General features: G+C 40.1%; 1 protein-coding gene across 2 annotated transcripts in view; it reads right to left on the reverse strand.

Moving 5' to 3' along the window:
• The window catches only part of negr1 (neuronal growth regulator 1), a 191306-nt gene that overhangs the window by 35468 nt on the left and 141281 nt on the right, over nt 1-14557 (reverse strand). For both annotated transcript variants that reach the window (XM_086047306.1, XM_086047307.1), the window contains 2 exons: nt 14231-14351; nt 11348-11496 (listed from right to left, as the gene is read on the reverse strand). In XM_086047306.1, coding sequence (XP_085903432.1) covers nt 11348-11496; nt 14231-14351 — 270 coding nt within the window. The remainder of the gene's footprint in view (nt 1-11347; nt 11497-14230; nt 14352-14557) is intronic.

Below are 14557 nucleotides of genomic sequence, written 5' to 3' on the forward strand. Positions count from 1 at the left end.
AATTTTACATTTCTGTTGTGTTTGTATGTTGAATATAATACAACGGCAACAATCAACTAATCGAAAATGGAGGTATGTACAGTAAGTAAAATGTATTTTCTAATATTCCAAGAGATGGAATAATCGATAGGATAATCGATTAAAAAAATGATTAGTTTGTGACTGCCCCAATTCTCACTCAGATTCAAAACTGGTAAATGACCTGTGAAATGACAGTTTGTTTCTCCCACAGTAATTCACCATTTTTTGATTTATCAAATATATCTGTTCAAACATTTTGAAAAGCACCTGAACAGAACAATGCACATACCTCCAGCATGGTGGTCACGGCCGTGTCCAGAAGTGCACGACGTCGCGGGTAAACAATACACTCAGACTTACGTTAAGTAAGTCACATTCATAGCTGTCGGACTACAGCATCTCCAAATGCTTTGTCACCTGTTGTCAAAGTTGTTTAAGGAAGTGCAATTTGACACTTATACGACTACCTAATCATTGCATGACACCTTTCTCATTTAAGTTTAGTTAGTGTTGTAGTTTTTCATGGTTTAATTTTAACAGTGGTTATGTCTACACTTGCACGGCAGTTGCAACAAGTTAAAATATTAATCAAAACCTTCGTTGTACAAAGTTTTGTGATGGCAATTATTTCCAACAATGAGAACAAGTCAGAGCTCGACCAGCATCACAGACTGTAATGTGTTTGATCTTAAATTTTCTACTGTATGGCCAGTCAATTACAGCCGGAAAATAAGCTTTGTGAACCATAGCCAATGTATGGCTTTTCCATCCCACTGTCTCAAAAATGATGAATTATCTTCATTTACATCTGGAAATTCCAAAATTCCAATTTTGTTTGTGCTGGATCAATTATTTAATGGATTAGAACATGATTTTCAGGTAAACAAGCTGAGTTTGAAATCAATAGACAGCAGAAGTGGCTTTACTTTTAGCAAACAACATTTTTAATTGTGGATGATTTGAAACAAGCTGTGTGAACTAACGTAAGTTCAGAGTATATATAAAATTGCAGGTTCAACGGTAAGGAATGTGGTGGTTGTGCTGAATGTCTGGTTGAGCAATGCAGTTGTTCAAACTCTTTGTTCTTCCCACAAAGGTGTAAACTATTTTATTCCTCGAGGCTTGGTGGCAAGGAGGCGCTTTCGTGTCAGAAGGGAAGTCATGGCAGCCTCACTTATACCTACAAAAAAAGACCACCATGTTGATGAATTGTGTATTACAAACTAATTTAGTATTCAATTTATCTGCACGAACTGTTAAACAGCTGTGTACTGACTTTGTTGTCTTATACTCTAATAAGCCACCCACAATTAAGCCGTCGATGCTTTCGTTTGATTTCATCATTCCTTTTTGAAGCTGAAAATGTGTAGGGATCAGCATTCAAGTGCCTTCTCGATATTGCATACGGGGCTAGGGAGAGGTCGAATGCATATTTTCTCCAATGAATGCTTCCACTTCAACTAGTCCTCCGGGAGCAGATATGTGAAGACAATTTCTTTTTAGTTCTTTCTTCAAACAGACAGATGGGTGCTATCTGATTAATATTTGAGTATGAATCACCAGTGAATGTGTCTAGCTCTCAGACACTCAGTCCATTATTGTATGGTACATGTCTTTTGACAGGCAAGCACTCCCTCTTGGATTTGCACATAGTGGTGGTCTTACATTCTGCACATGGTGTTTGCCAAGATGCACCAACTAATAAAACAGCTTCTTGAAGTTTTAAGAACTATTTCATCCACAAATTAGAATTGCTTCTCTGTACTGTTTCATTTGGATTGAATAATGTGAGTTATTGGGCGTACTCAGTTTATTTTCTCAATTCTAAAATGGAGTCATTACTTAAACAGAAAAGGAGCTAAAGAAAAAAAAATGTCCAGGGTTACATTTTCATTTTAGTGGAAGAGGTAAAAAGAGAAATGAAACAAATCAGCGCTCACATGCAATTGTCACAAACATGATTTTAACATCTTTACTTGCAAACTATTTATGGTTATGCTTAAAAAGATTTACGACTATATGCCATTTTATATCACCTGACTTTTTCAAGGTTTGAGCCAACATGGAAATGAACAAATACAGTTGTTCACATAAGTTAAAAACCTTAGCCAGCCATTTTGAGCTGAATGTTTTCTTTGAATTATTTACTAAGCAAAAATGTTTTTATAAAATAATTGAAGACAAATATATATTTTTTTTCATAATGAAAAAGACCTTTAAGTGCAACTTAAGGCACCTTCCTTTCAACATGGGCAGCGCATTACAAAGTAATCTTGGTCAACAATATTGAAAAAGTAAAAAAAATAAATAAAAGAAAGTACTGTAAGCCAAGGAACAGCTACCAGCTAATGATAACAGCTGCTAGCCACTAACGCCAGAGACTTGTACCGTATTACACAATGACAGCGTAATCAACCAGCGGTTTGATCACGTCCTAAATTAGAGACTGTATATGATTTTGGGACGGCATTGCGTTAGTGTTGGTGGCAAGCGTTAACACGTCGAAAACGGAAGTCAAGTTAGCCGTTACGCCACCACGCGGGCCAATTTCAAAATAAAAGTCCACTAAGGCATTGGCATCAATGACTCAATGTATTATTTGGTAAGCTTCATTTTGAAGTTAGCCTTTGCAGAGGCGGTGTGTTCATCGAGTATGTTTGCGAAACGCTCTCGTACATGCGACTTACGTCTTGAGATTTTTCAACTTCCTTTGCTGAATGCAGACTAATCACGTTGTCTTAATGTGAACACGCACAGTTTTTTTCAGCAACCATTCTGCGGATTGTGCCCGTCCTGAACTGCGCTGCTTGATCCTTACAGATCACGGCTCAAAGATGATTCGTTGCAGTGCACCACTAGTGTGTACAGGTACGCAAATGCGCGTCGTGACGCAAATGACGGTACGCATCAGTGATTTCTGTTGCGCATGCGTACCTGCGTGCCGGTTATGTGCACACCTGTGTATATATCACCATTCACCACTAGTTGGCAGACATACATATTTTTACACACCGCTAGGGTTTGTAAACTTATGAGCACAATTGCATAATAAACCTGTAGATGGGAATAATAATTGATTAATGGATCGTCTGTCAATTGTATGGAATTGATTGTTAATTTATCCTTTCTTGAAGCAAATGAGGAAAAAGGATGCTTTGGTGCCAGCATAAAAACTGGTGAGTCAACCACAACTAGTTTGTGGTCCAAAAAACAAAATGAAGTCAGCTATTGGAATTTCAGCTACATCCACACATTCATGCATATGTCTGTCATGGCCACTCCTCCAGGTAGCTATATTTTTGCCACTTAGAGCATATGAACAATAGTTCATCGATCATTCGTTTCCCCAGAATTGAACATGCCCAGTGGACCATACAATCAATTAGAAAAATGTTATTCTAACCATCATCCAACTCCTCTGAGATGATTAAGTATATATTTGGTGGTAAAGTCTGTGTTAGTTTCTCTGCGAGCTGTAAAATTATTCATCGATGTCATTATTAATTCTGCCCAGAGTGTGTATCGTCCTGCGGGGCATCCACGATGCTCACTCATCCTGGGATAAACGTTCCTTGCTTCAGGAGATGTTGTGGCGTGGGTGTTAAGTCTTAAGCCCGCTGGGCTGCAGCATGAACACATTGTCACGTTTCCTCATCACAGTGCGACTGAAACAAATGTTAATGGATTTTTGATTGCCTAAATATGTAAATTCAAGCATTGAAATGATAAATAAATGGTGCAATATTTTTACTCTGCTTTTAGAAGAAGACAAATTTACATGTCCTATATATGTGAGTGTTTTAACATAAAAGCGTGACAAACACTTCAACAAAACCAAACAATGAATGTGCATTATGTAAGAATTCACCTTGCACGACTGACATTTTCTGATTACATTTTTTTTTTAAAAAAACACTGGAGAGTGATTTCACAGGCTGATGCATGCAAGTTGCAGAACAGTGAAACTGTAGGTTTCATTTCCCACCTGGCTTCAATAATGATTTGCTATTATGGCACAGTTCTCACTTTTTGCTGTCATCTTCCTGCTCCTTGTCTCAGACACAATCACACGGCGTGAGCAAACAACATCATGTCAGGTGAGGAGACATGACCGAACGACACCTGCATGTGCTGACTGATAGGTGTGACAAAAGAACACAATGCTCATTGACCAAGTAGCCAGCAGTGGCTCTTCTGCCTGAGGGAGACTGGGCGGTGATTGAGAGAAAGTGAGTTACTACTTTTTTCCTCATCAGTCTCTTCTGATTACTGCTATGGGGCTGGGGGTTGGTTGGAAGGAGAAAAGGAAGGAGGAAATGAAGGCAGAGGTATAGAAGAAAGAGAAAGCTCCACTGGGGCTAAGCCGAGGTGGGCTGAGGGGATAAGAGCTTGACCAATTAAGCTGGAGGACTTCTCAGAAAATTGGAGGGAACAGCTTCACTTCTTTTCATCAAATTTTACTTCTATCCAGCAGCTGAAATGGGAAATCGAACTGTAGTAAATGTGGTTACCCAAAGGAAAGTGGGAATAACACAACCTAGACTAAAAAAAAAATATTAATGGCTGTAATTTGTTTTCATCCCTTCTGCCCTAAATGTATCCACATAGTGAACATGTTGGGTGGTGCGAGTCTAATTCTTTTTTTGTTTTTTTTTGTTTTTCATAAACAGTTTTTTGGGACATGAAATATGCAACATGTTATGTCAGCTCTGTAATGTTCTGTGTTTGTCTTTGTTGACAAGAATTAGCATTCATTTATGCATATATAATCAGTTTATATCAGTGTGTTTATGGAAATAAATGATTTAAACTCAGCTAGACCCTGCTGCAAAATCAACAGGCTGCTTATCTTTTCTATTTTTTGAATGTCATTAAAATAACTTTTTTATTTTTATTGTTTACACACAGTTTGTGTTTGTCATTTAAACTTATGTTCAAGTTTTAGAATTTCAGTTAATCGGAAGTATCACAAGTGGCACACGCAGTAGAGTACGGAGCTCCTAGGGTGACATGGAAGTAAAAAAACAACAACTTTGCGTTCCCTCGCATAGATTGCGTTCCCTCGCAAAGATGTGCGTTCCCTCGCAAAAATTCCAAGATAACGCTTTTGCGAGGGAACGCATTTTGTTTTAAATGCGTGGTTACGTACTCGGAGACGGACGGCAAGAATAATGGAGGAGGACTTGCTCAGCTTGGAATGCTCCTTGCGGTCAAGAGAGGTCCTCTATTGTTTAGGACTCGCTTCAGATGTCTTTCGCTTATTTGGAAACCGTGCTTAGTATCAAAAACTGATTTTATGTCTTTGTATTTCAAGCTAATTTTAAAGCAATTCGATTAAACTCACCCACGGCTGAAAACGCTCCTTTTGTTGCTTTTGTTTACCCGGAAAATGACCCGTAAGTACATAAACACGCATTTCAAAAAATGCGTTCCCTTGCGAAAATCTTTGCGTTATCTCGCAATTTTTGCGAGGGAACGCAAAGTTGTTTTTTTTCTTACTTCCATGTCACCTTAGGGGCTCCGTAATAGAGTCACATCATTGTAGATAAAAACAAAAGTCATCATAGTTCTCCCTAGTAAATGTATCTGAACAGGAAGAATTGATGTAGCTCTATGGGATTTATTTTGCATATTTTTCAGGACAATCATGTTGACATACAATATTTTTTTGTGAAAAACACTTTTTCTTCATCCAAGATTGAGTAGGACTATGATACAGTACAAGCGGAAACATGAAAATTTCAGCGCTGCCCTGTGAAAAACACTTATCTCCAATTTTGGAACCTTTTTTTAAATTTTCACTTTAATGTGATGTCTGTAACGCGGGAAACATGATTCATGTGAAAATAAGAAAATCCAAAAAAATGGAGATGTGTTTTTTCACATGACAGCGACGATTTGTTACATTACATAGATGTTTCCCGGTACCTAGGAGTGAAAAGGTGTACTTTCATTCCAATTTTCTATCTTACTTCTAATTTTACAAAAGATTCAAGGCGGCCTTGTGAGTGGATTTGTAAAAACCGAAAAATAAAACATTCATAAATAAAATCACAATAAAGGTGGGTTTCCCTGACGGCAAATCAGCATTTTTACAATGCTTGGTCGTCTTCAGAGACACTCAGTGCATATCTGGGACTTTTGTCTTCTGGGTTGTTGTGACGTCAAGCGAGAGGGCTTCATCTCTCATTAGGAAGTGGCGAGAGCTCTGAGATATAGCCCGCAAGCTAGTGAGGTGTAACATGAGCGTGGAGGTGTGAGCATCGAGGTGTGGAGGTGATTCCATACTGCACGCATACCCGACTCGCTCCAAGGAAGGTTTAAGTGCGCTGTGAGCAAGGTAAGACAATTTCACAAAAGAAATGTGTCTGAACACAAAAATCTTAGCTTGCCAATTTCCTGTGCAGATAACATGTAATTGTTTTTGCATGGATACCATCAAATTGGGGAGTGCATCATACATGAGGTAAAAGGAAACACAGCAGCTTTATAGGGCGATTTTTGGGTTGTGTATGATAGTAATGTGTGTTATTGTAGTGTTAGTGAAATAACACTACATTGTTTTGACTAAAGGGCCATTTTTCTGAGAGGAATTTCTTACTTTTTGTTCAGAAAAACATATGTAAGTAACATGCATTATTTCTGTAAAAGTTGATGCAATTTAATACAATTTTTTTTTTCCAACGGTTGGTATCAGAAGAAATAATTGTAGTGTTGGGTGTGTTGTCTTTTAAGTTTCCTATAAGTAAAGGGGGGATCGACGAAAATCCTAAAATCCCCCACCCATAAAAAACAAACCACCAAAATGGCATATAATATTATAAGGCCATTTCGCCGAGGCCTAACAAATTGTTGACGGTAAAAATAACCTTGCGCAGCCAGCATTACATTCACACTGTATCTTTTATTTGTAATTTATTTGAGACAAAAAAAATAGATTACGTATGTTTCTTGCAGCAACTGCTTTAGAAGCCCAGCAAATGTGTTTATAGTTTCCTGGTGTAAGATTTCCAGAGTTCATCTCATCAGCAATAATGGAAAGTGTTTTCCTGATCTGATTTAAAGGTAAAGGCTGATAACATTTCGACATCTGAATAGTAAGAACCTTACAACTTCACAACAATTATCAAGAATTGGGTAAAGCTGAAGTCAGAGTACTGTCCGTTTGGTATAAGACAGTATACCGTAAATGAATCTTCAGACCCTTCTCCACACAACAGCCATGTCCTGCTTCCACTTTATATTCAATGCAACATATGACGCTTGGTCAAATATGCAAGCCTCGTTCCCCTTCCCATCTTGCTCATCAATGGCTATTGACTGGTTCTAAAATAGCTATCCAAAGTCACCTGTGGTCTCACCTCTGGATTCTGTTATTTGCATCTGTGTGCCTGTGAGAGTGCACTGCAGTGATTGCTCACTATTCCTCATTAAAGGCGACAGCAGAATTGTCCTCTCTCTGAAAGGAGATCATGGGAGCAAAAAGTGGCGAGGGGAGACACTTTTTGTGTACGTGAAAGAAGACGCTGGAAGTGTGAAACGATGACACAGGATGAATAGAAGACGTGGAGAGGACATAAAAAGGAATACGAGAATCAGACAGAAAAGTAAAAGTGTGCCAGAAAGACAGATGCAGGGATCAAGAATGAGTGAATTGAAGTTGTGGGCGGTTTGTAAATGATTCAATTTCCTTTAACTATGTTGAGGGTTTCTTTCTTTCTTCCCTTTCGGCATCGTCGGCGTCACATTAAGATCATCCATTGGAAGAGCTGAGGCAATCTTTTGATGTTCTATATATGTGCATATATAAACAGGACTGTGGAGTGCTCCTTTGACAACAGCAACTGTTACAGAAATATTTTTTGTATTCCCAGTCCCTGGCCTGCAAGGGACAATGGTATCATCTAAGGCTGCTGCGCAAAATGGTGAATAATTTAATTCACCTGTTCATATTTCATCACTGAATACATTAAATTGATTTTTTCCTCTCATCTTTGCTCTACAATGTTGTTCTTCAATCCTTAACTGGCATTGCTTCTTGCAGCTTGGTAAGTGCATTAGCTGGACAAGGTAACTGGATTGTGTCTTTCAGGTCACATCCAACAAAGGCTCAATAACACCTTGTTTGTAAAATACTATAGTTGCTCCACTCTACTCCCACACTTCATTCATGCTCACACCTTGTCTCAATTAATTGGCGGGTGAATCATCCACCTGAAACACATAAGCCCTTGTCCCCAAACAGACAGCTCCCTTTTTCCCCTCAAGAGAAAAGCTGTATAATTTGGTGGTAACTGTAATTATGTCAATACCTAGCAGCACACACACACATATATCTATATCTATATATATATATATATCTATATATATATATATATATATATATATATATATATATATATATATATCTATATATATATATATTAGGGGGTGTAACGGTGCATGTGGGTGTATTAATACGTCTCAGTATGGCATGTTCGGTTCGCTCCACTTGCGTTCGGTTCGGTCCACTTTTTAGCGCGAGCTTACGCGCGGGCGCGATTGACTATTGCACGCGGGAGAGGAGGGCTGCGGCAGTAAAGAGGAGCCAGGACGCTAGAAGCCGTGATAAATCATAAATGCGTGGATAAATGGCATTATAATGGTATACACAAACTAGCCAGATCTCAAAGGTACCCCGTACACTGCGGCCTCCTGTTTGGGAACATTCTAGCTTTTCTGTTGAAATCACAGATGGGGAAAGGAACGTGTATGAGTCCCAAAGTTGTGTGCCGACATTGCTACATGAGATTGACGGCTATGTTGCAGGTAACAGGTCTAACAGGTTACATAGTAACGAATATCCGACTTTAAATGTTTCTTAAACGACGGAGCAAGCAGTATTTTTACCCAAAAACAAAATACAACAGCTCTGTTCTTCGTTCTCCGCTGCTTCTCTCGCTAGCCGTATGATGCATTCATGAACCTCAGAAACATCACAACTCAGCAAAACACAAATCCGACCACAACACCCAATTCGTTACAATATGCTATTGAACATTCAAAAATTTCAATGCCTAAAAAGTGTAAATAATTTCACAAAGACTTTAAAGTTACTGTATTTCATTGTAAAAATAGTTTTGATTAGTGATGGCAAAATGAAGCCCCATAAAGCAGTCAAGCCATGCAGGGAAATACTTCACACAGGTAGGGGCTTCAAGTTGATTAATTTCCTCGACTACGCCATCATGTGGACAGAAAAATGTATAACATGCTTGGTGCTTGCAATAAAACGGTGGAGTGTAAATCATGCTCCGAATACAAAACATATTATTTGAAGAGTGGTTTAACATGAATTGTTCTGTGTTACTTTGTTTATGTTTGTGCTCATACAACAAGTGAAAATGTGAGATAAGGAGGTAAAATAAAGTGTTAATTTTTATTTGAAAACAATATATTTTTTTCCAAAGATTTTGGACTCAGGCGGTTTCTTTTTTGCAGAGAATTTCACCTGCTTTTGAAAAAACTCTTTCACATGCTACTGATGAAGCACGGGTGCATGGATATGAGATCGCAAGTTTGTATAGATTTGGAAGCATTTCACTGCCGCTTTTATTTCGAACTGGGCTACTGTACACTCGAACCTAGTGAATCATTTCCTGAATCAGTCACGTGGTACACCCGCTTCGCGGGGCTTCAAACGTCACCAACACGCGAGTCATGTCATGTCATCTTCCACACCGCTTATGACTACACCCTGAACTGGTCGCCAGCCAGTCGCAGAGCACACACAGACACCGTCACTGAGCGGAAACTGATCTCACGCTACCCGCACACAACTCAGGCGTGTGTACCACTACACTATCAGCGACTTATCCATCCATCCATTATCTATACCGCTTATCCTCACAAGGGTCGCGGGGCGTGCTGGAGCCTGTCCCAGCTGTCTTCAGGCAGTAGGCGGGGGACACCCGAATTGGTTGCCAGCCAATCGCAGGGCACACAGAGACAAACAAACATCCGCACTCACAATCGCAACTAGGGGCAATTTAGAGAGTGCAATCAACTTACCATGCATTTTTTTGGAATGTGGGAGGAAACCGGAGTACCCGGAGAAAACCCACACAGGCACGGTGAGAACATGCAAACTTCACACAGGGAGGCCGGAGCCTGGATCGAACCCACGACCTCTGAACTGTGAGGCGGACATGCTAACCAGTCGACCACCGTGCCACCCTATCAGCGAATTATAGTATATATATTTTTGTTTTGTTTTTTGTTTGAAAAAACACATTTCTGCTTAATAACTAACATCCATCTGGACATCAGAACCAGAGTAGAGATTTTGCCTGCCTAAACAGCACATTTGAGTGGGGTTCTTCCTTAGTGATAGAGTGAGAAGCTCAGTCATCCGGAGAGGTTCAGAGTCAAGCCGCTGTTCCTTCGCATCGAAAAGAGCCAGATGAGGTGGCTCGGGAACTTTGTTAGGATGAGGAGAGGGATTGCTGGGCTTCTCTGCTGGAGCTGCTGGCCCCGCGACCCCATTTTTGGTAAGCGGAAGAGAATGGATGGATGGCATTTTCCTGTCAGATGATTTGACATTCTTATATATATTACATCCCCAACTTCACCCACACCTTTAGGACATTAATAGAACACATTAAGGATTCTTGTAAGACTGGATCATAATGAATGGCACGACGAGTGTCTCTCAGACGGTTTTATATATTACACATTTGTTATTATTACGCAATGTTTCAGTTATTTGCATTATGTGGTAGTCTCTTGACTTCTGTAATAACTATTCTTTTTATTACACCAGCGGTTTGGCTATTGGCCACCTTCACCTTTTGAACCGAGTTTGATATCTTTGAAAAGTATAAAAGTTATGAATGGGTTGACTTGCAGTCTTCTCTTGGAGTCTGTGTCAGCCTCACATCTTAGCCTTCAGCTTAACATCGATGACCTGTTTGCTACAATTGTGCTGATCTTTACGTGAAACTAAATGTCAATGCTCATGCAAATACCAAATTTCAAAGCAGGCCCACAACAACACACAGACAAGATATACTGTATACAAGCAGCAAGAGTGGTGACTTGAAAAGAATAAAACCAAAGAGTTGGCGGGCGAGCGCGCACTGACTGGTTGGTACTGAAACTGAGTAACAAGAAAATAAGGCAGTGCTGATGAGGATGTGTGGGCAACAAGTTGAAATATTGCTTACGTCTGTGGTTCTAAGTGCTCCGGTTAAAATGCTTCCGAGGTCACAAACCGCCTTTGGCAGCCACCAGGCTTTTCAATAAACCAGCACAAGAAATACAGAAAATCCAGTATAACGGTACTTACGGATGAGAGGCACACTGGCATTAGCGGTCCCAAGTTTATTGGTAGCGACACATGTGTAGTTCCCGTAACGATCCTCTGTCATGTTGGTCACCGTTAGGACTGATCTGGAACTGAGGTTCTTTATGTCGATGCTCGGGCCATTGATAATCCTGGAAAATTGAGCGCAATGCCAACACATTAAGTCTTTATTTCTCACCCACACGCACAGAAAATGTCAAATGGGAGGAGGAAGGTGTCAAGGACAGCACAAATGTTTGTCACCCTGACACTAAGTAGCATTTAAATACCCTCTTCAGCTAGTTGTTCCTCTCTGAAGTCTCATATCTGAAGCCTTTGGACTTTCACAATATTCTAACTAACATTGTTAGGCATCATTGTTAAACTTTGCCTACTCAGCATTCATTGCAGCCTGGTCATCCTGAAAAGGGGATTCCCCCACCTGCACCACCATCTAAAGCACTTATGTCAAAGTCAAGGCCCGCGGAACACATCCGGCCCGTCAGAAGGTTTTCCACGGCCCTTGGGATGATATTGCTTTATTATTAGATGCGGCCCGCAGCCCGCAGCAAGCCGATGTGGGTAGCAGAAGTGATCCGGTCCTTCGCGCTTGCTAATGACGTCACGCTGTAATATATACTGTAGCGTCTTCCAAGAACACAGACGTAGTTCAATTATCACATTTTATTAGTCCAACCGGTTACTGTGGGCCGCAGCCGATGCCAATACAGTACGACAACCATTCAGTCATGCTCTCCTCTTCGTCCTCCGCTACTGTCGCTCGCATGCCCTCCCATCAAGCGAGCCGCACGATGCATTCATCAACCTCGGAAACAACACAATTTGGCAAGACACAAATTCAACCACAACAAGGATAACCCAATTCGATACACTATTTCTGTAATATAATTCTTTGCATCTATGTTTACCACCTCCTGGCTGTTGTTATAACGAACATTACCGCTACTTTTGCGAGGATAGTCCTTCGGTCGTCTACATGCCGACTCATGACTTCACGTCAATTTTCGTGGCTTTCAGAATCGGATTGTGGTGAAAAGTTATTTGGAGTAAAACACCCTTTATTAAGAAATACTTCATGTTAGAAATCTTCCATCCATCCATTATCTATACCGCTTATCCTCACAAGGGTCGCGAGCGTGCTGGAGCCCAGCTGTCTTTGGGCAGTAGGCGGGGGACACCCTGAACTGGTTGCCAGCCAATCGCAGATGTTAGAAATCTCACGTTGTTTTATTATTAGTAATTGTTGGCATTTGATTTTTTCATTGAGTTTCGATGTCCATACATCCATACCTTGCCACTCTAAAATAGAGTCAGCTGGAGACATCATACCAATCATATGATCCTCTCCGTTTTACTTCACATTATGTACAGTTCATACAATCTTGCAGCCCGAGTCAACCAGAAAATTGTTTCCAGTTTGGCAGGAGAAACGCAAACGTTCCACTGATCTTGTTTCACAAGACGGGCAGCGGCTTCTTCTCGGGTCATAAGCGGAAGTGACGTACACGAGCTGCCTCGCAAAAGTAGCAATAATGTACTTTATTTTATTTTTAATTTAGTAACTCTGAACATAAAAACACAACAGCCAAGGGGGTGACAAACATAGACGCAAAGAAATATATTACAGATATATAAAGCATGACATCATCAGCAGGCGCGAAGGACCCGATCCAAACTGGACATTTTAAACAATTTCAATGAACATTCTATCAGTCCGGCCCTCGGCTTGTCGCAATTTTTTTTATTTGGCCCTCCGTCCATTTGACTTTGACACCCCTGATCTAAAGGTTTCTTATTTTCCCCCAGATGTTTTTTTTCTACGTTTTCGCTTTACAGTCCGGTGGGGTTAAGATCAGGAGATGGCGTTAAACAGGCGAGATACACCCTGACCTGGTCGCCAGCCAGCCAGTTGCAATATTTCAAACAAATAAAAACATTGAAATGAAAAGTAGTTTGTCAAAGACTGTTACGTTTTTCCAGCAGTGGCAAACTGGCAGCAGCACTGAAGTGAGTTACGGCCGTGAAACACAACAAAAAGAACAGACTGAGAAAACAAAAGTGGCCCTCAATTTCTCCTTCTTGGTGTTGTTGTTGTTGTTGAACAATGAAGACCCCATACTTCTATTCTGTAGTTGATAAAAAGTAAATTAAGATATCACCATGTAGGAAGTCACCAAAAGTAAAAGTCCAGAATTCTGGCACCTTGACACCTGAGCAATTTGAATGAATTGATTCCAGCCCATAATTACAATTATCATAACATGAGCTAATAATTGAAGTTGTACACTCACCAGGAGCTGTTAAATGATAGTTAATGGCCTTTCTTTTTTAATCCAACAACACTTGAATGTAAAATGACGGATGTACTGTATATGCAGAGACTGATTTTAGAGGATTGCCAAGGAACGTTTTATTATGATTCAAGGATAGGACGGAACACAATTGATTGTTGTTGGAACATTTATGTGGGATCTCCCTAGCAGGCAGCCAAACAGAATGAAAAAAAACAGATAAAGCCCCCTCCCTTTAATTATGCAAATATATTGCCTTTAGCATCTTATAGTCTTCTTGTTATCAGTGATAGAATACTGGCAAAGTTTCAACTGCTACTTCAAAAAACATTAGACTGCATGTCCTATGCATTGAAATGAAACAGGGGTTATTACAAGTACATATTACTTGTACATATAATACATACAATACTTATTGTAAAAAGTATCTACCTAATATATCTACCTATCTAATCCTGTTGCCTCTACTAACATTTGCCAAACATTACTTCACATCGAGACTTTTTTGTGGCCATGAGACTTTTGAGGCCACAACCCCAAAAGAAACACTTTTGCTTAAGCAATATCTGCTCACCTTTTCTCCCCTTTGTACCACTCAAATGTTGGCGAAGGTACAGCAGCTGCCTCGCACCTCAGCAGAGCAGTGCGTCCCAAACCAACACTATGACTTTTCATCTCATGGATGGAGGGGGCAACTGGAGAAAACAAACACAAATATGGTTAGAAAAACACATTTCTATTGTCCTTAAAATGAACATGCTTGTGACAATTGAGATGTTGTGTGCTAGACTGGGTGTTTTTTTGAGAAGATGATGAGAAATGATAGCCTTTAATACTGCAGTCAAGGTTCACATTTTGCAAAACTTATGAAAGAGGCAAAGCAGGGGAGGCAAGAGGGCAT

Source organism: Filicampus tigris, chromosome 12 (genome assembly GCF_054856515.1).
Source record: "Filicampus tigris isolate MCC_2025a chromosome 12, RoL_Ftig_1.0, whole genome shotgun sequence".
Classification (NCBI taxonomy): Eukaryota; Metazoa; Chordata; class Actinopteri; order Syngnathiformes; family Syngnathidae; genus Filicampus; species Filicampus tigris.